At 44.4% G+C, this 20,109-nt stretch overlaps 2 protein-coding genes across 2 annotated transcripts; one reads left to right on the top strand and one right to left on the bottom strand.

Moving 5' to 3' along the window:
* Positions 1–10,174: 10,174 nt before the first annotated feature.
* Positions 10,175–10,585, bottom strand: LOC127315086 (thioredoxin-like protein YLS8). The gene has a single exon (XM_051345616.1). The coding sequence runs from the start codon at positions 10,583–10,585 to the stop codon at positions 10,175–10,177; it is 411 nt and encodes a 136-aa protein (XP_051201576.1).
* Positions 10,586–14,076: 3,491 nt separating this feature from the next.
* LOC127311931 (uncharacterized) lies at positions 14,077–19,845 on the top strand. The gene is made up of 4 exons (XM_051342423.2): positions 14,077–14,208; positions 14,591–14,670; positions 14,798–19,114; positions 19,205–19,845. The coding sequence occupies exons 3-4, from the start codon at positions 16,369–16,371 to the stop codon at positions 19,558–19,560; spliced, it is 3,102 nt and encodes a 1,033-aa protein (XP_051198383.1). The 5' UTR covers positions 14,077–14,208; positions 14,591–14,670; positions 14,798–16,368; the 3' UTR covers positions 19,561–19,845.
* The last annotated feature ends 264 nt before the right edge of the window (positions 19,846–20,109 follow it).

Raw genomic sequence — 20,109 nt, 5'->3', positions numbered from 1 at the left:
TATTGCGAGCGGTCTGTTGGCTTTGGTCTGTCAGCAAATCTGAACTCGCAGATGCACGCGTAGATATCTAGCTACTGCTCACGTACGCAACGCACGCGAAATAGAAATCGATGGAGCACTAATGCCTACTTATATACACGCATTGGCATGAGCTCTAATCCTATTCGGAATACAAATCAAGACCTACGTACTTGGATTACTTGTCCAAACCTACTCGTACACGTAGCCTGCGATTAATGCTAAGTGGTCGACGTGGGCCGCGCTGGGCAACCCGACGAATATCCAGAGATGCTGACATTACTGGGAACGAGATCTTGTTGTGTTTTTAGAACATCTTCAACAGAAGTCTCACTTCAGAGCGGCATCCAAAAAGCCCCTAATATATGGCGAAGGCGCGGCGGTGCTCCAGCAGATACCTTATTTTGTGCTAACTATTTTATAATGCAAAGAGAGCTCGGGGCAAGGCGTGCATGTCAGTGTCACCGTCACTGCCCGGCGCTTAAGCAGTTGACAGTGTCCTTTCGGGGCTGCCAGGAGATGAGCATCTCCATCTCAGCACCAATAGTCGTAATCCATCGTCTCCTGCTTTTGCTGTTGGCATTGGGTGCCACTTGTGTGTTGTTGTTAGTTTACATGATCCACCGTGTGTTGTATATAAGTAGCTGAACCCAATGTTCAAGAAATCGTTAATCTTAACTTATTGGTCAGCTTTAAAATGAAGATTAATTATTTATCGGTTGATTAGTCGATTTTATCGGCCAGCCATTTATCGGTTTATTTTTTTGTAAATCCTAATTTTGTACACTAAATTTTCTATAATATGGTATGCAAAAAATAATATTGGAGCATTGCACATAAGTATTACATTGATTCCTTGCATTTGAATCAATAATAATGGAAAATTTGAGCTAATGCACAATTCTTCAAAATCATAGGACGAAAATATTGACCGCCATACCAAATTTCATTGAAATTTCACTGACAATCAGCCGAAATATCGGCTATGAGAGTGAAAATCGGACAGAATATTGGCTCTCATGCAGAAAATCGGCTAAAATATCGGTGGCGCGATAAACTGGCCGATATGCTGAAATCCTATCGATGACCACCCGATTCACGATAAATTGGCCGATAAATCAGTATATCGCCTGATTTTTTGAACAGTAGTTGCACCTCTAGTCGCAATCCATCTAAGAACGCTAGCAGTAGGCGACGCTCACTTTCATTGCTTTCTTTGCTTTTGGACATCTATATGTTTTCGTTCTCTCATGGTAATGAAAATCGATTTTTTTGGGGATCTCCTGGAAAAAAAAATGCTAGCACCAATATATGGCGCACATGTTTCTGTGGCGCTGCTGCTATGCCAAAAAAAGCTAATTCGGTTTAGTCTTTAGAGCATAGATATTTGAAACTCATCAGGGCGAGCATTATTAAATTTAACCCTACCTACATCATCCATAAGAGACCTCGAAAGAGCTACACGTGGCCCATCTAGCAGTCCACGGCCCATGTCCAATACAAGGAGCTATGCCAAAAAAAGCTAATTCGGTTTAGTCTTTAGAGCATAGATATTTGCTTCCTTGCGTTTGTTCATGGGCCCTAGCCCTAGTGGGGATGACTGAAGCTTTTGGTGCTGATCGAACTGCAGGAACCTGACCGTGTGTGATCAACGCAAGGAAGCAAATATAGGTTCGTCTGACTACATGGCACCACGGTTGAGTTTGCTGGCATCTTGAGCAAAGACGAATTGCAGAATCCAGGTATGTTCTAGTGTCCAGCGGCAGCCACGGCTGGCAAATATGCTGCGCTGGTTCCAGTATTCCAAAGTTCTGCAGTTCAGTTTTTCAGAATGAACTGAGTTGTTTACTACACTGGTTATCTTACCTTCATCCTAGTTTTACCTTCAGTATCTCACTGTTTACCCCACTAAATTACCAATCAGAGGGTCGTTACAGAATTACTCTGAGTGACTTTCGGTCACGTGTGGACATTGTTACTGTATAACTGTGAGTGACTTTCAGTCCGGTGTGGACATCGCAGACACTGTATTATGTTGTTCTGTTTGAATATGCTGAATCTTTTCTTCAGTAATCCTGCTTCATGCAATCTTTCCGATATATATCATGCAGTGATATTGTACAGGCAGTACACTTGTACATTGCTGAGAAATATTTCATTTAGACCTGCAGATTTTTACAATTGGAATAAAGTTAAGGTAAGATATTGTGATGGTGGAAAAGTGGAAGATGAATTTCAGGTTAGCAGAACCTCTTGTAAAAATTACTTTCTAGTTCCTAATTCATACAGTCCAATTGCTTAGCAGACATACCGGATGTGCAGTTTATAGTATAAATGAGCAGTTGTTAACTCTGTGATCTGTGGAGGATGGCGCCAGCTTCTTCTTCAGAGGCTTTGAAGCAGTCGTGAGTGAGCTTTCATCCAAGGACCTATCCCGTGCTAAAGAGGTAGCCTTCCTAACAAAAATAAGTGTGATTATAGAGAGAAGCGGGTTTAGAATTTGAACTTTGAACGAGTCTCAATGTTTCTTAGTGCTGTCATCGCCTCCTTGCTTGGGCGAGCCACGAGCTAGTCCTATGCTAGCTGCTAAGCACATGGCGGTGAAGAAATGGAGGTAAAGATTAAAAAGAAAATGGACATGTCCGTGTCCAAATGGGTGCTCCTGTTGGTTGCTGCGTGCGATCTAAACCGAAAGCGCTTCCGTTTTTATCCACGCCACCGCAGAACCGGATAAAACCGCACACGAGAAGGTGTTCGATTTGAGTGACTTCGTTGAGGATGGCCATAGCGTCGCTTACATAAAATTTTGAGGTACACACATGTTCCACTGGATATTTCCGAAGATGACGGAAATATAGAAGAGGAACGTCTTCAATTATATATCGTGATCCTTCATGGCCCGGTGGAGCAGCGGCCTCGCCATCGGCATAACGTGGTGGCCGGAGCTTCACCGAAATTGGTGAGTGGACCAGGTTCAAGGTGAGTACCAGAGTAAACACAAATCAAATGGTGTTAGTCGGGTTTACTAGTCCCTCCGTCCCGAATCGTGTCTAAATACATCCAAATTTAGATAAATTCAAGACATCATTTTTATGACAGAGGGAATATGTTCTGCAAAATGTGTGTGCGTGTGGGGAGGGGGGGGCATGGCCCCCCTTGATTCGCACTAATCTTCGCAACTAATTGGTATTCTTATGGTCGGAGTGCGAATCTAGTTTGCTGCCTTGATCATTTGGATGATGAGGAAGCCCCCGATGCAGAAGATGTTGATGTAGAGCTCGCTGTCGAGGCTACGCATGATGTCTCAAACATTGTCGTAGAAAAACTCTTGGAGTCCCATGAGTGCAAACCCGTTGATGACACCCATGAGCACAAACTAGGGGGCAACCAAAATATAGACATCGTCATCGGTGATGGCGAGTGAATAAGGAGCCGCTCAATGGCAGCAGCCATAGCCATATAAACATGACGGCGAAGGCCATGTCGATGCAAATGCTCTACATGATGCTGATCTCCTGCTTGGTGTTGTTGCACCGCCTAACATGCACAATTTAAGGACCTTGTGGTACAAAACTACTAGATATCCCCTTTTAGCCGAGGGTCAAGTTACCTTCGGATATTTTAGTTGACGGCTGTACACTCTTTTATCTAATGGTCCACCGTCGGCAACCTCCTATCAGCTAGTCGGTCATTACTCCAGCCAATAGCCGACGGTACAATAGGGTTATATATTTGCCCACGGTAATAAGCCGATAATGAGTCGTCTGACATATTTTGGTCTCCATCCGCCTCATAGTAACTCAAGCACCTTATAACTGAGCGATTCATGTTGGTATATACTCCCTCTTTTTTGATATAGGATGCATTTTTTCTCAAAGTCAAACTTTTTAAAGTTGATCAACTGTATAGAAAATTATATCAACATGCATCTACAATATCAAATAAATATGTACGAAAATATATTCATGATGGTTCTAATTATATTAATTTAGGATTACGAATGTCTAGACTTTATTTTATATATAGCGTCAAACTTTAAAAAGGTTTGAGCATCCTATTTTGAAAAGGGGGTTGTACTTTTCAAGAGTTACTAGAAGGATACCCCACGGGTTGCAGGATGAATCAAGAAATAGTAGTATACAAATGAACAAACATAGTAGACATGAAACATGGAGTTGTCTGTAGGAAAAGAAAATGGTCAAATAATTAAGATGCAAAATGTAATTAACATAAAATATTTGGTCAAATATTTGACGGCAATAAATTAGCGATGTGGACAGTTGGTGGAAAAATAATAGATGATGTTGATATGTTGCATGTAGTACACACTATTATTAATAAATATTAGCGAGAAGACATGGACATTTGATTGGTATAGTGAAAGAGATGAACTAGTGCATGTTACTAGTGGCATGACATGAATCCCCGAGAGTTGATGAAGGATATTTACTGCATATGGTATGAAAAGTATATAGATATATATGTTAGATACTTCTTAAAATGGTAAGATAATAGTGTTATCAGTACGGAGAAGTGATTCCAGGACTAGACCACCAAATATTATCAGTTAAACAACATTTTCAAAGCAAACATATTTTACAAATTCCTCAGTACAATCAGTGAACAGTAAGATTTATTTGTGTTCAAATTCATGGGCGGCGAAAAAATGATAGGGGTATACATACATACCTCGATCTGTAAATTTGCAGGATAGCAAGCAATGGTTATAATGATGCAGTAAAAATGTCGTTACTTCCATGCGCTGCTCCAGTATCAAGATTTGTCATTGGGAAGAACATCTCGATCACAGCAGTTGAAGATATGCTTACATTTTCTTATGTGCAAAGATGCTTCCCATAAACATAACCACCAAGATCTGTGAAATAATCACCGTTCCAATGATAATGAACATCAGTTAGAGAGTGATCCATGCATGTTTTAATTGTTCTGTTTTGGCGAGGCCAAAGACGAGACCAACCTATATGCCAAACTATTAGGATGTAGCTATCTTGCATTCCAATACATTATCGGAGGCTCATCGTTGGCTGAATGAAAACTTGTTGAGGAAAGATTACAGAAACGTCTTAGTAGTTAGAAAGGAAAATTACTATCTCCAGATGGAAGTTTAGTTCTCACAAATTCAGTACTTACAAACATGGTACTGTATATGTTTTTTTTTTCGAGTTGCCCAAAAGAGTCTTGCATAGATTGAAGTATTTCCGTTCAAAATTCTTTTGGCAAGGAGATAGTGAGAAGAAAAAAATACCGGTTGATAGAATGGAGTGTTGTTTGCCGTCCAAAATATCAAGATTAACTTGACATTCACAATCTAGAGGTTAAAAGGCCTTGCTAGGTAAATGACTGGCTATGTTGTTACTGAGGATGGTGTATAGCAACAACTGTTACGGAAAAAGTATGTGGGCTTAAAAGTAATCTCTCAAGTTCTTTGGAAAACAGGTGATTCGTATTTCTGGGTTGGCATTATGGCAATTAAGAAGCACTTTGTCACATAAGGTTCTTTCTCCATCATGGATGGGTCGGAGATAAGGTCTTGGGAAGATAAATGGTTGGTGAAAGTGCATGGAGCCCCTATGTGTGGTTTTGGTAATTAATGACAATCCCTATGGAGTAATGTTTGCATTGAGTTATAATTGTAGGAGTTGTCCATAGGCAATGCTTCAACCATATGTTGTCTTCAAGATTGCAATAAGAAGCAAATGAGGAAGATCAAGTGTCGAGTATGTCTTGAAGATGAAGATGAAGTGAGCCCTCAAGTTAAACTTCAAAATATCAACGATGAAGAATGAAGAAACGAAGTGCAAGTTCAAGATGAGCCATCTCGAAGAGATCATTTGCTTGAATATTGCCATCCATATGGTGATCATGGATATGTGAAGATGCACCGATGAAGAAGCTCTCCCATGATGGATTATGGGGGAGCAATCCACAAGACTTCGTCAAGCAAGCACAATCAAGAAAGACATTCCATCTTGTTGTGGTCAAGATCGTCATCACCGAGTTCAACTGGAATGCACAAGATTAAGGTTTGATCTTGATAGGGTTTCTTCCTTACCGGTCTTGTGTTTTAGTTGGGAGACCGGTTTATAGGTTAGTTGTTGTTCTATCAAGAGGGCTCTCGAGTGAGTAAGTCGATCGTATCGTTCAGAGAGAGCTCAAATCTTTGTATCCTTGCGTCATCTTTCTTGGTTGTTATTTGGATCTTATACATGTGGTGTTTTAGAGTTTATGGTTATTTCCATGACAAGCCCTAGTTCATCGAAAACGGATTTCGCATAGATCACTTGTTGCGTTTTCGAGTTTGGTGATTTTCTCGGTTTCTAGTGTTGAGGTGTTGCACCTCTAAAATTAATAGAAAATCATCCACCACTACTTTCCATATTTTTGTTGGTGTATCTCTTGTCGTCCTCTTTCCAATAAAATTTGTTTCATTCAATTCGGAGCTACCAATCTTAAGATATTGATTTTACAAGATTGCCAGGATAGATAATCTGGGGCCGGATATTTGCACAATATCTGGCCCCTGAAAAATGGCTAAGGACTTAAGTTCCGAAGCCACCGAATGTCCGCCGGATATTTGGCCGGATAGTTTGTTTGTCACCACATAATCCGGGGGGCGGGGGGGGGGGAGGAGGGGATATCCGGCCCTTACTTAGGCCGGATTATCCGGCCCCTGGTATTCCCCAACAGCTTGATTTCCTGGGGGTAAAATACCCCCTTCTTCCTCCTTGGGCTAGTGCTTCTTTCACTCTCTATCTCCTCCATTGTTGACCTTGAGAAGCTTGCTCTATCTCTCAATCCCTTCATGATTCTTGCCCCCATTTGAGGAAAATGAGAGAAGATCTTGATCTACTTTTCTATCAATCAAATCCCTCTCTTTGTGAGGGGAATCCTCTAGATCTTGATCTTGGAGTTCTTTGTGAACTTCCTTTGTTCTTCCTCTCTTCTTCCCCCACAATATTTTTTAGCTTTGGTGGAAGTTGGGAGTGAAGGATTTCCTATTGCATTTGGTGCATCGATTTGAATTCTCCATGGTGATTTGTGGCAGTGAAAGCAAGAAAGTTGTTACTCTTGAGTTCTTAGAACCCTAGACGGATTTGAGGCCATTGTGGAGATTTCTTGGGAGCCTCCAATTAAGTTGTGGATGGGTGCCCCAAGCTTTGTGTAAGGCCCGGTTTCCGCCTCGAAGGAAATCCCTTAGTGGAACCGTGACCTAGGTCTTTGTGGCGAGGGTCACCGGAGAATAAGGTGAGGCGCCTTCGTGGCGCTCGGTGTGTGGTGTGACTACCACATCTTGGGGTGAGGCCTTTGTGGCGTTGGTGTGCATCGAGCAACCACACCTCAAGGTGAGGCCTATTGTGGCGTTTGGGAACACTAAGCCACTGCACCTCTCCAACGGAGATTAGCACTCGCAAGAGTGTGAACTTCGGGATAAATCATCGTCTCCTGTGTGCCTCGGTTATCTCTATACCCGAGCTCTTTACTTATGCACTTTACTTTGTGATAGCCATCGTGTTTGAAGTTATATATTTTGCTATCACATAGTTGCTTATATTGCTTAACATAAGTTGTTGGTGCACATAGGTAAACGATATTATATAGGATTTGGGCTTGACAAAGTAAATAATAGTTTTATTTCGCATTTGTTAAGCCCATATCGTAAAAGTTATAAACCGCCTATTCACCCCCCCTGTAGGCAACATCCGTGTCCTTTCAGTTGGGAACAACCACTCTTCGTGAAAAACATGCAGCGTTGTAATATTGTTCGACATAAGGGCGACACCTTACAGAAGGTGATGGAAACATCTCCGTTGTCTATGATGTTCAGGCGTGATCTTATTGGTCTCGAAGAGTTCTCGAACGCATCTTCACGGCGTTGAGATCTTCTTCTTTGCAACATAGTGCGGCCTCGCAGGAGGCGTTGTCGGCCTTGCGAGCGAGTTCTGCCTTGCGTGCGTCCACGTCTTCGGCACTAGTCATGAGCTCGGCCTCGTTTTGCTCGATTTCTTTGGGAGACATGGCGTGAGGAGGAACAATGTCTGCTAAGGTTTGTGGCAGCGAGGGTTTGAGGGAGAGGTCGAGGAACAGAACGGCTAATCTAATAATACCATGTAGGAGAATGACGGGATGCAGTTGCACACCTTGACTGTTTCATTGATCTATATTTATACACGATTACATACTTGCAATACAAGGCAATATAGCCCATGTCTGCTAGGTTTGATCTATACTAACTCCATCCTAAAGCTTAATGCTTATATTATTTTTAGAAAGTCAAACTATGTTAAATTTGACTAAGCTTTTACCAAAATTTGTTAACATCAAAATACAAAATTAATATTATTAAATAGATAATAAAATATATTTTTGTAGCGTATCTACAAAATATTACATTTATTGATAGATTATTCGAAAAGTTTGATCAAACTTTACTTGATTTGACTTTAAAAAAAATTAAACGTTGGGTTGGAGGCAATGGTAAGGAAATCGGTAATCGTTAACTGCTCGGTCGGTTGGGATTAGCGATTAATCGGAATTCAGACGATTAACTAATTTAATCGGTCGGTTATTAATCAGTGTAACCTACACAAATTAGCACGTAAAAAACTGTTTATATAAGAAAAAATAATAGTATATGAGCCTATATATGTCTGGCCCGACTTCTCTAGAGGCTAAAATCCCAGAAAAACATGTATGTTTCTCCTCCGTAACCTAATCAAGGTCACGAGCGAATTGAGATCCACTAGTCGAAGCCGCGTTTCTTCCTTACACTTCTTATCCTCTCACCTCTGAAGTTTATATTCTCCCACCACCTACCTAGCTAGGGTACGACTCCTCTTACACCTCAACCACCTAACCTATCGAAGGCTCCCTTGAGCTCCTACATAAGCTACTCAAGGTGGTCGAGCTCCTGTATCTAGGCAACTGAGAGTAAAGACTACTTATAGTGGGAGTAACTTAGGTAGTAACATAGAGCTACATGCAATACCAACTATGCATTTTGATGACATGACACAACATTAATTGATGAAAAAGAGCATTGTGGTAACTAGCTATGTTACCATAACATCATATTTTCCAAGATTAGATGAGTGTGCAACCTAATTAATATGGTTTTGCATGACACTACACATATGTTACTTCCCACAATGGAAGTAGTAACATCGAGTAGTAACATGTGCATGTTACTACTCTATGTTATCCCCACTATGACTAGTCTAACTGGTTTGGGAGGGCAAGGAACTAGTTGGCGACAGCGAAATTCGAGTTGTTGGATGCTGCAATCAAGCGGGAGCTTTGCAAAACCTAATTTATTGGGGAGGGGTAGCGTCTGTACTAGCTATATGCATTGAAAAGTTTATAACTTTTTTTGACCAAGTGCAGTAGTTAATCGGGAACATACCTAGTAATCGAACTTTCGGTACGATTAATCGGGCTAAAGGATTAACACAAGAGATTAATGATAATCGACACGGTGAGGCCCTTAGTAGCGATTAATCGGCCTAGTAATCGCTGAATCGCCTAATTTTTGAACAATGGTTGGAGGTAGTACAAGGTAAGAGTAACCGTGATGGACTCGAACACGTTCTGTTAGATAGCTCTAAGATTGTCTTGGATCGATATTCAAGCAGCAAAAATATACTACTCTCTCCGTCCACAAAAGGATGTCGAAGATTTGTCAAAATTCAAATGTATCTATACACTAAAGAGTGTCTAGATACATCCAAATTTAAACAAACTTCCGGCGTCCTTTTATGGACAGAGGTAGTATAAATTAAAAGTGTTCAATAATTAATTGTGTATAATACAATAAAAGAATATTACTACTATGTATTGTCTCCATCGTATTTAGATTTTAGACACGAACGGTTGAATCTACCTATAGACCCTTATTATGTTATTTAACACCCCTGCTACTGGAAACAACTATAGCAGTCCCCCGACCACACATAAATTCCCACTGCTCATGCCTGACAAGCATATTTCGAAACACATTGTGAAAGTACTTGTGTGGTCTTCAAACATTGATATTTATCACATACGTGCATGGTCGCATGGACAACGATGCTAGTAGAATCAATGTATCTTGAAAAGAAAAATCTTAATTAGAACCATGCTACACAACCGCTGGCAGCTCCTAGTCGAGGTCGACGAGTCGGCGGCCAGCCGTGGCTCTCTCGTGCACCGTCCAGACAAGGCCGACGAACTCATCGGCGTTGTATGCGGCCCAGGCGATGTCGTACCTACTGCCGTGGGGGCCGCGTACGTCGACGTGCCGATTCCCGTGGAAGAACATGACAGTGCAGGGCCTGTCGTGGAGCTCGTACATGGCGTTGAAATCCTGCACCTCCTCGATGTCGACAGCGTACAGCGCAGCGACGGGGCCGACGAGCTCGGCGGCGGCGGCCATGGCGGCGTCCACGCTCACGCAGTCAGCGTGCACGCTGTGGCCGAACCGGACGACCACCAGGCGCTCTGTCTCGGCCTCCCGGACGATGGCATCGTCGACGGCTTCGGCGGCGTGCAGGTGCTCGACGTGGTGGGCCATTATTGCGAGCGGTCTGTTAGCTTTGGTCTGTCAGCAAATCTGAACTCGCAGATGCACGCGTAGATATCTAGCTACTGCTCACGTACGCAACGCACGCGAAATAGAAGTCGATGGAGCACTAATGCCTACTTATATACACGCATTGGCATGAGCTCTAATCCTAGTCGGAATACAAATCAAGACCTACGTACTTGGATTACTTGTCCAAACCTACTCGTACACGTGTAGCCTGCGATTAATGCTAAGTGGTCGCGGTGGGTTGTTGCCGGCAACCCGACGAATATCCAGAGATGCTGACATTACTGGGAACGAGATCTTGTTGTGTTTTTCGAACATCTTCAACAGAAATCTATTTTTTTTTAAGGGAAAGCCATCATGGCAACTTTATTGATCATAAAAAATAGTTACATTGTTTGGTCCAAAGTTTGGTCACTAAAAATCTCAACGAAGGTGAATTTTTTTTCCTGAAGATATTTACATGGTACTATTCCCTGTAATTGCACACTTGCAAATAGGCATATTATACCTAGCAGCCTATGCCCGGTGTGCAAGATTTACTGTGAGGACACTCTGCATCTGTTCTTTCAATGTTCAAGAGCAGCTGAAATTTGGGAGAAGCTTGGTCTAGCAGATCGAATCAACGAAGCCTCCACTTTTGACCGTTCTGGATTTGCAGTTCTTGAGGTTCTTTTGAGACAACCACACACCCAAGCTACAAACCTTCAAGGTGTAAATACCAAAGAGTTAATTGCAACTACGTGTTGGTACATTTGGTGGTAGAGAAGGAAGATAGTTCACGAGGAGACAGTCTCCAACCCTCTGTATTCGGCTCAGTCTATCAGAACCATTACATTGAACTACACCTGATCATGCAAGAAGAACCGAGGGATTCGCCGGGGTGGGTGGGAAAAACCAAAGGAAGGCTACACAAAACTTAACGTTGATGCGTCCTTCTATGATCAGTCTTTTATAGGTGCAACTGGAGCTGTGATAAGAGACGATCAAGGAAATTTTGTAGCGGGAGGCTGCTGCTCTATCGCTTCAATTTCAAATGCAGCGATTGCTGAAGCTCGCGCACTAGGAGATGGCCTCCTCCTTGTTGGGCAGGTTGGATGAACCAGACTGGTTGTCAACAATGACTGTATGGATGTGATTGAGATAATGCAAGACGGTGGAAATTCACATGGTGCGGCTGCATCATTTTATGAAGAATGCTCTGTTCTTTGTAGAGGGTTTTCCCATGTTGTTTTTAATCACTGTCCAAGAGAAAGTAATAAGGTAGCTCATACTTTAGCTAGTAAGGCAGTTGGATCTCAGTCCATTGTTTGGCTCGACGATCAACCAGATCTTCAACAGAAGTCTCACTTCAGAGCGGCATCCAAAAAGCCCCTAATATATGGCTAAGGCGCGGCGGTGCTCCAGCAGATACCCTATTTTGTGCTCCAACTATTTTATAATGCAAAGAGAGCTCGGGCAAGGCGTGCATGTCAGTTGTCACCGTCACTGCCCGGCGCTTAAGCAGTTGACAGTGTCCTTTTGGGCTTGCCAGGAGATGAGTACCATCTCAGCACCAATAGTCGTAATCCATCGTCTCCTGCTTTTGCTGTTGGCATTGGGTGCCACTTGTGTGTTGTTGTTAGTTTACATGATCAACCCTGTGTTGTATATAAGTAGTTGAACCCAATGTTCAAGAAATCGTTAATCTTAACTTATCGGTCAGCCTTAAAATGAAGATTAATCGCTTATAGATCGATTAGTTGATTTTATCGGCCAGCCATTTATCGGCTTATTTTTTTTGTAAATCCTAATTTTTGACACTAAATTTTCTATATTATGCTATGCAAAAAATAATATTGGAGCATTGCACATAAATATTACCTTGATTCACTGCATTTGAATCAATAATAATGCAAAATTTGAGCTAATGCATAATTCTACAAAACCATAGGACGAAAATATCGACTGCCATACCAAATTTCATTGAAATTTCACTGACAATCAGCCGAAATGTCGGCTATGAGAGTGAAAATCGGACGGAATATTGACTCTCATGCAGAAAATCGGCTAAAATATCGGTGGCGCGCGATATGCTGAAATCCTATCAATGACCACCGGATTCACGACAAGTTGGCCGATAAATCAGTATATCGGCTGATCTTTTGAACAGTAGTTGCACCTCTAGTCGCAATCCATCTAAGAAAGCTAGTAGGCGGCGCTCACTTTCATTGCTTTCTTTTCTTTTGGATATCTATATGTTTTCGTTCTCTGATGGTAATGAAAATCGATTTTTTTGGGGATCTCCTGGAAAAAAATGTCAGCACCAATATATGGCGCACATGTTTCTGTGGCGCTGCCGCTACGCCAAAAAAGCTAATTCGTTTTAGTCTTTAGAGCATAGATATTTGAAGCTCATCAGGGCGAGCATTATTAAATTTAACCCTACCTACATCATCCATAAGAGACCTCAAAAGAGCTACACGTGGCCCATCTAGCAGTCCACGGCCCATGTCCAATACGAGGAGCTACCCATCGCCAAAGTTTATAACCATCGCTAAGAGAAACCGTTAATGGGCTTGGCCCATATGGTTCCGTTTGACGTTTTTCTAGTCGTTTTTTATTAGCTTTCTTTGAAAAAACCCACAAAAAGTTTAAAATTGAAATTTGCCCGAATTTGAAATTGCATGAATTCGAAAATTGCTTAATTTGAAAATTTGCTCTAATTTTAAATGTGCTAAATTTTAAAATTTTCTTAAATTTGAAATTTGCTTGAATTTGAAATTTGCTCAAAATTGGAATATTAGCAGAAAATAATTTTTTAACAAATTTCGAATCTAAGAAAGAAAATTTGAACAAATTTCGAAGTTGAGCAAAAAAATAGTTTTAAAGAAATTTAGAATCTCAGCAAAGTTTGCACGAATTTAAAATTTACTTAAATTCAAAAAAGTGGAGCAGGCAAGTCGAGTAACTCGGGCCAGGCCCATAACTACCCACCGTGTGTGCGATGGCTACTAACCATCGCTAACGGGTGATGAATAGGAATTGACTTGCTGCCTCGGCTGTCAAAAAAATGTGCTGCTGGAGCCTCCTTCACCGCGCCGGCGACGCACCGCATGCGCCTCTGGTATCTCCGCCACGTCCACCGCGGCACCGCCGCCGCAGAAGCATTCGCCGCCGCACTCCTCGCCGCCGCCTTCTTCTTCTTCTTCAACCCCCATCTCGCGACTCTTCCCCTCCATCCTCCACCACCACCACCTCCTATCCGTCCTACAGCCACCGCCTCCAACGCTCTTCGACGGCGCCAAGGACAGCGGCGTCGTGTGCCTGTAAGGTAGTCCGCCTTGGTACCACTGGATCCCGAGGTTCGTCGAGGGGTCCAAAAAATGGCTCCTTCACTTGTAGGTCAGGTAATATCATATATCTCTGCTCCGTATCTGTTTGTTCTTGGGCCCTAGTGGGGATGACTGTCGAAGCTTTTGGTGCTGATCGAGCTGCAGGGTGGTACGTGGTGCAGGAACCTGACCGTGTGCGATCAACGCAAGGAAACAGATATATGTTCGTCTGACTACATGGCACGACGGTTGAGTTCGCCGGCATCTTGAGCCACGACGGATTGCAGAATCCAGGTATGTTCTAGTTTCCAGCGGCAGCCACGGCTGGCGAATATGCATCGATGGTTCCAGTATTCCAAAGTTCTGCAGTTCAGTGTTTAAGAATGAACTGAGTTGTTTACTACACTGGTTATCTTACCTTCATCCGAGTTTTAATCCGTTTATAATTACCCCACTAAATAACCAATCTGAGGATCTCTACAGAATTACTCTGAGTGACTTTCGGTCCGGTGTGGACATTGCAGACACTGTATTATGTTGTTGTTCTGTTTGAATATGCCGAATCTTTTCTTCAGTAATCCCGCTTCAAGCGATCTTTCCGATATATTTCATGCAATGGTACTGTATAGGCACTATATTTGTACATTGCTGAGAAATATTTCATTTAAAACTGCAGATTTTTACAATTGGAATAAAGTTAAGGTAAGATATTGCGATGGTGGGTCATTTTCTGGAAAAGTCGAAGATGAATTTCAGGTTAGCAGAACCTTTTGTAAATTAATTCTTAGTTCCTAATTCGTACGGTCCAATTGCTTAGCAGACATCCGGGATGTGCAGTTTATAGTATATAAATGAGCAGTTCTTAACTCTGTGATCTTTGCAGGATGGCAGCAACTTCTTCTTTGGAGGCTATGAAGCAGTTGTGAGTGAACTTTCATCCAAGGACCTGCCCGTGCTAAAGAGGTAGCCTTCCTACAAAAAATAGGTGTGATTATAGATAGAAGCGAGTTTAGAATTTGAACTTTGAACGAGTCTCAATATTTCTTAGTGCTGTCACAATAATAGATCTGCCATACTAGTCACGCCAACAACTGGCCCCACAAGTTTGTCATCATAACCAACCTAGGGTTTTGTGCTTGGCACCTGCCGGTGCGCCTTTACGCACTTGCAAGCGGAGCGGCCTCCTCTGAATTTCAGGTTAGCAGAACCTGTGCACCAGTTACGTGCAACATGCGGCAAAATCCAGCAACATCCGCTGAAATTGGCAGTAATTTTTGTTAAAGCCTGATCGCCTCCCAGTTCGCCATGTCAATAGGTCAATCAGATGAAACAAGAGAAATATTAATGGTGCACAACTTTAGCGTCGACGCAACTATATATGTAAATGAACAAAACATCACGGCTATATTTGACAAGTCTTGGTATATAGAATGCAACAGAATGAAGGATAACCAAGTTCCTACTGAAATGAATAAGCTAAGACTAGCCAGTTTTCTATCTGCTTTCTTTCTCTTTGTGAGATTGTTTTGTACACTTGTAAGAATTAAACAGAAAATGTATATACTCCCTCTGGATGGATAAAATTGACGCGAAGTGTGAACTGGAAGTAGCTTATCTACGTACTACAGCTGCGTCGATTAAACAAGACCAGAGGGAGTACATTGCAGTAGGAAACTACTTTTTCCCCTAAAAAACAAATTTACATCTAGTTCTCCAAATATTTCGTCTTCTAGCTCTGTGATTTACATGTTCAGGTTCTTTGAAATATCCTACCAAAATGATCTCATAGGACAAGGCAAAGCCTCCGTGTTCAACGTAATGTCAAACTGGAGTCCAATTCATCGATGTGACAACCAAGGACTGTCCAAAACTGAGATTGGTTTGAGAGGCCTCTCATTTGTCTGCCCGGACAGCCACGGCCTCATGTAATAGTGCAGCAAGATTCCCGTACAGAAATTTCCACAAAATTTCTATGCATTTTCCATCTCCACCTCCCCAGGCAGCTAGCTAGGAGCAAATGCTAGCTTGGAGTAGAGATTTTCCACCGAAAGAGAACAAACCGGTTTCTGTCATGGACAGCCATTACCTATAATGCTAACCAGAAGACCACCTGTCAGGTCAACACCTAGCCGATTAGCTATAGCCTATAGTAACATTCATCCACACCTTTGAATTTTTTCACAAGAAAAGGTCGGTCAGTCCATGCGTGGCATGCTCTGCTGCTGCTGCCGAGTGGAGAGTGGCATGTTAATGCATGATGATAGCATCTTGCGTTACTGCGTTGGCACCCCGCTTTGCACGGCAAACCGAGACGGCCATCCAGCACTAGCAATGGCGCACCACTCCTATATAAGTCGTGTGCACGCCAAAGCTCTTGACACACACAATCTCAGGATTTCTGGTGATCACACTCACTCCACGGTACACAGTTCACACTAGCTACCTGCACTAGATATGGCAACCACGGCACGACCTCTGGCAGTGTTCCTGCTTCTGCTCTTGCTGGCCGTACAGCTAGTGGAGGGAAGCAAGAGCCGCAACTCCGAGCGGGACGCACTGCGGGCATTCAGGGCCGGCGTGTCGGACCCGTCAGGTACGCTCCAGTCGTGGAACAGCACGGCGCACTTCTGCCGGTGGGAAGGGGTGACCTGCGACCACGGGCACGTGACGTCCCTGGGCGTGTCTGGCCTCTCTGGGACCATCTCCCCTGCCATCGGCAACCTCACCTACCTGGAGACCCTCAACTTCAGCAAGAACGCCTTCTCGGGGAGCATCCCAGCGACCCTCGGGCGGCTGCGACGTCTTAGTTACCTCAGCTTCTGCGACAACGGGCTCAGCGGGGTGATACCTGATAGCCTCCGCAACTGCACCGGCCTCGCCTATGTGTACCTCAACAACAACAGCCTCGCCGGTGCCATCCCCGACTGGCTCGGGACTATGCCAAATCTCACCTACCTATGGCTCTATGGCAACTCGTTGTCCGGAGAGATACCGCAGTCGCTCGGCAACCTCACCAAGCTTGCGAGCCTCAAGCTAGACAAGAATCTTCTAAAAGGCAATCTCCCTGTTGGCCTCTCGCAACTTCCTCTCCTCCAAACACTTAGTGTCTCCCAGAACAAATTGGGTGGTGATATCCCACTTGGTTTCTTCAACATGTCCTTGTTGGAAGACATGTCTCTCGCGGACAATGCATTCGGTGGGAGCCTTCCGCCGTACGCAGGCACAGGCATGAAAAATCTTGGGGGCCTCTTCCTCGGCGGGAACAGACTCACCGGGCTAATTCCAGCAACACTAGCAAACGCTTCCGGCATGACATATCTCAGCCTCTCCGACAACGGCTTCACTGGTCGGGTGCCACCACAGATAGGGACGTTGTGCCTATATGCACTGGAGATGTCCAACAATGACTTGGCTGCAACTGATGGCGCTGGGTGGGAGTTCTTGGACCGTTTGACAAACTGCAGCGGCCTACGTAGGCTTTCTCTCGACAACAACAATTTCAGCGGGAGGATGCCAATCTCCATCAGCAGCCTCTCGAGGGAGCTTTTGGAATTAAACCTCGGGGGCAACCGCATGTCAGGGTCCATTCCACCTAGCATTGGGAACCTCACTGCACTGCAAACGTTGGGGCTTGAGTCCAATCTCCTCACCGGCACCATTCCGGACGGGATTGGGAAGCTCAAGAACCTCATGGAGTTACGGTTGCAGGAGAACAAATTGTCAGGGACAGTGCCATCTTCCATCGGCAGCCTGACAAAGATGCTCAAGCTAGTGCTGAGCAGTAATGTGTTGAGTGGATCCATCCCTCCAACCCTCGGTAACCTGCAGGAAATGGTTCTTCTCAATCTCTCTGCCAACAAGCTTACCGGCCAAGTCCCGACACAGCTCTTCGACCTTCCATCGCTATCCCAAGCAATGGACTTGTCGAACAACCGGCTCGAAGGCCCGCTTCCTCGCGACGTCATCCGCCTTGGGAACCTCGCGTTCCTGAAGTTGTCCAGAAACTTCTTCAACGGCGAGATACCAGAGCAGCTCGATAGTTGCCAGAGCTTAGAGTTGCTCGATTTGGATAGCAACCTCTTCAACGGAACCATCCCACTGTCGCTGAGCAAACTGAAGGGGCTCCGGAGGCTGAACCTGACAAGCAACAGATTGTCAGGTAGCATCCCGTCAGAGCTCGGCGACATGTCTGGGCTGCAGGAGCTGTACCTTTCATGGAACAACCTGACAGGAGTAATCCCTGATGAGCTGGGGAACGCGAGCTCGTTGATCAAGATGGACGTTTCCTACAACCATTTGGAAGGTCAGGTGCCGCTCCATGGCGTGCTTGCAAACCTGACCGGGCTTAACATCGCCGGGAACAGCGAGCTCTGTGGTGGCGTTCCGCAGCTCCATCTGCTGCGATGTCCTGTTGCAAGGCACACTCAACATACAGATTGGCGTCTTCCTATCGTGGTACCGATCTTCGGCATATCTCTCTTCTCGGGCATGTTCCTCGCCATTTTCCTATGCTACAAGAGAAAGTCGAGACATAGAGAAAGCACGACACAACCAGACATACTTGATGCCATGAACTACGAGAGGATCTCCTATGCCGAATTGGCGAAAGCCACAAACGGCTTTGCAGATAGCAATCTGATAGGTGCAGGAAAGTTTGGCTATGTTTACAAGGGGACTCTGCCCCTGAAAGTCAAGGAGGGGTTCGAGCACGGCCTCGTGGCCGTGAAGGTGTTCGATCTACAGCAAGTCGGTGCCTCCAAGACATTCCTGTCAGAGTGTGAGGCATTGCGCACCATACGACACCGGAATCTGATTAGCATCATCACTTGCTGCTCCAGCATCACCCCCAGGGGCGACGAGTTCAGAGCTCTAGTGTTCGAGCTCATGCCCAACTATAGCCTAGACAGGTGGCTGCATCCGACGCCTGAAACGCTCAAGAATGTCGGCAGGCTGACCGCAATCCAGCGGCTCAACATTGCGGTGGACATTGCCGACGCGCTGCACTATCTCCACGACAGCTGCGTACCACCTATCATACACTGCGATCTCAAGCCGAGCAATGTTCTTCTCGGTGAGGACATGATGGCCTGCATCGGTGACTTCGGCCTCGCAAAGCTGCTTCTTGATCCAGGGATCCAAGACGCCGCCAGCTCTGAGAGCACCATTGGAATCCGAGGCACGATCGGCTACGTCGCACCAGGTAATTTAAATACCAAAATTAACATGCTCGGATGTAGTACTACATATAGCTCACATTCCTTAGCTTGACTGATTTACAACTAATGTGCAGAGTACGGCACGACTGGTAAAGTTTCAACATATGGGGACACCTACAGCTTTGGTGTAACACTGCTGGAGATTTTCACCGGAAAGTCACCAACCCGTGACTCCTTCGTCGACGGCCTAACGCTGCAGGGGTTCGTCAGCGCGGCGTTTCCTGACAGGATTGAGGAGGTCCTTGACACGACGCTGCTTATCCCCACGGAATTCGATGGTGATTGTAGCGGTGTTTCAGAGCAGGATTGGTTGGTTCCTGCCATCAGGGTTGGGCTTAGCTGCACCAAAGCAGCGCCGTACGAAAGGATGAGCATGAGGGATGCGGCCGCTGAGCTGCGCACGATCAGAGATGCTAGTCTCCGTGTCTGAATCTTAGCTAGATTTTTTTTTTCTTCCGAGAGATAGTGTGTACGGTATGTTCAGAGTTCAGAACTTCAGGCTTTCCCCAGTTTTTTCTCATGAGAAGACATTTCGACCCGAACCAGCAGGGGCACTGCTTTTACATTCTACAAAGAAGGAAAGGAACAAATAGATCCTAATACTATCAATTCTCCGCTCTAAATGGATCATTTGTTGAGCATGCTCTTTATTGATTTCTTTTCCGTAAGATTATTTTGACAAATGTACACCTACAGCTGACTTATGTGACATACTGACATGAAACATCAGCGGTGCCATTCGCTCCAGGTTACTGGACAGTGTATGAGTCAGATTCAGCTCACCTAATTGAAGAGTCTGAAAACTTGAGGCACAGACTGAACACCTGGTAGCAACCAATGGCATGACAGTGAAGGAACCGTGAACGACTGGATGGAGATGGATGTTGAAACTTATCATCAGAAGTTCAGAACCAAACTAGGGTTGCGACCTTTGCCTATGCGTTTGGCACCTGCGCGCGATGCCACGCATTTGCACACT

Source organism: Lolium perenne, chromosome 7 (genome assembly GCF_019359855.2).
Source record: "Lolium perenne isolate Kyuss_39 chromosome 7, Kyuss_2.0, whole genome shotgun sequence".
NCBI classification, from domain to species: domain Eukaryota; kingdom Viridiplantae; phylum Streptophyta; class Magnoliopsida; order Poales; family Poaceae; genus Lolium; species Lolium perenne.
Note: the sequence above shows the minus strand (reverse complement) of the source record. Positions and strands in the feature narration are given on the sequence as shown.

Excerpts from the sequence above, each read along its gene's own strand:
- LOC127315086 (XM_051345616.1), bottom strand. The coding sequence starts at position 10,585 with ATGGCCCACCACGTCGAGCACCTGCACGCCGCCGAAGCCGTCGACGAT.
- LOC127311931 (XM_051342423.2), top strand. The coding sequence starts at position 16,369 with ATGGCAACCACGGCACGACCTCTGGCAGTGTTCCTGCTTCTGCTCTTG. Across the intron at positions 19,115-19,204 it reads GATCGGCTACGTCGCACCAG|AGTACGGCACGACTGGTAAA; the intron begins GTAATTTAAATA and ends ACTAATGTGCAG.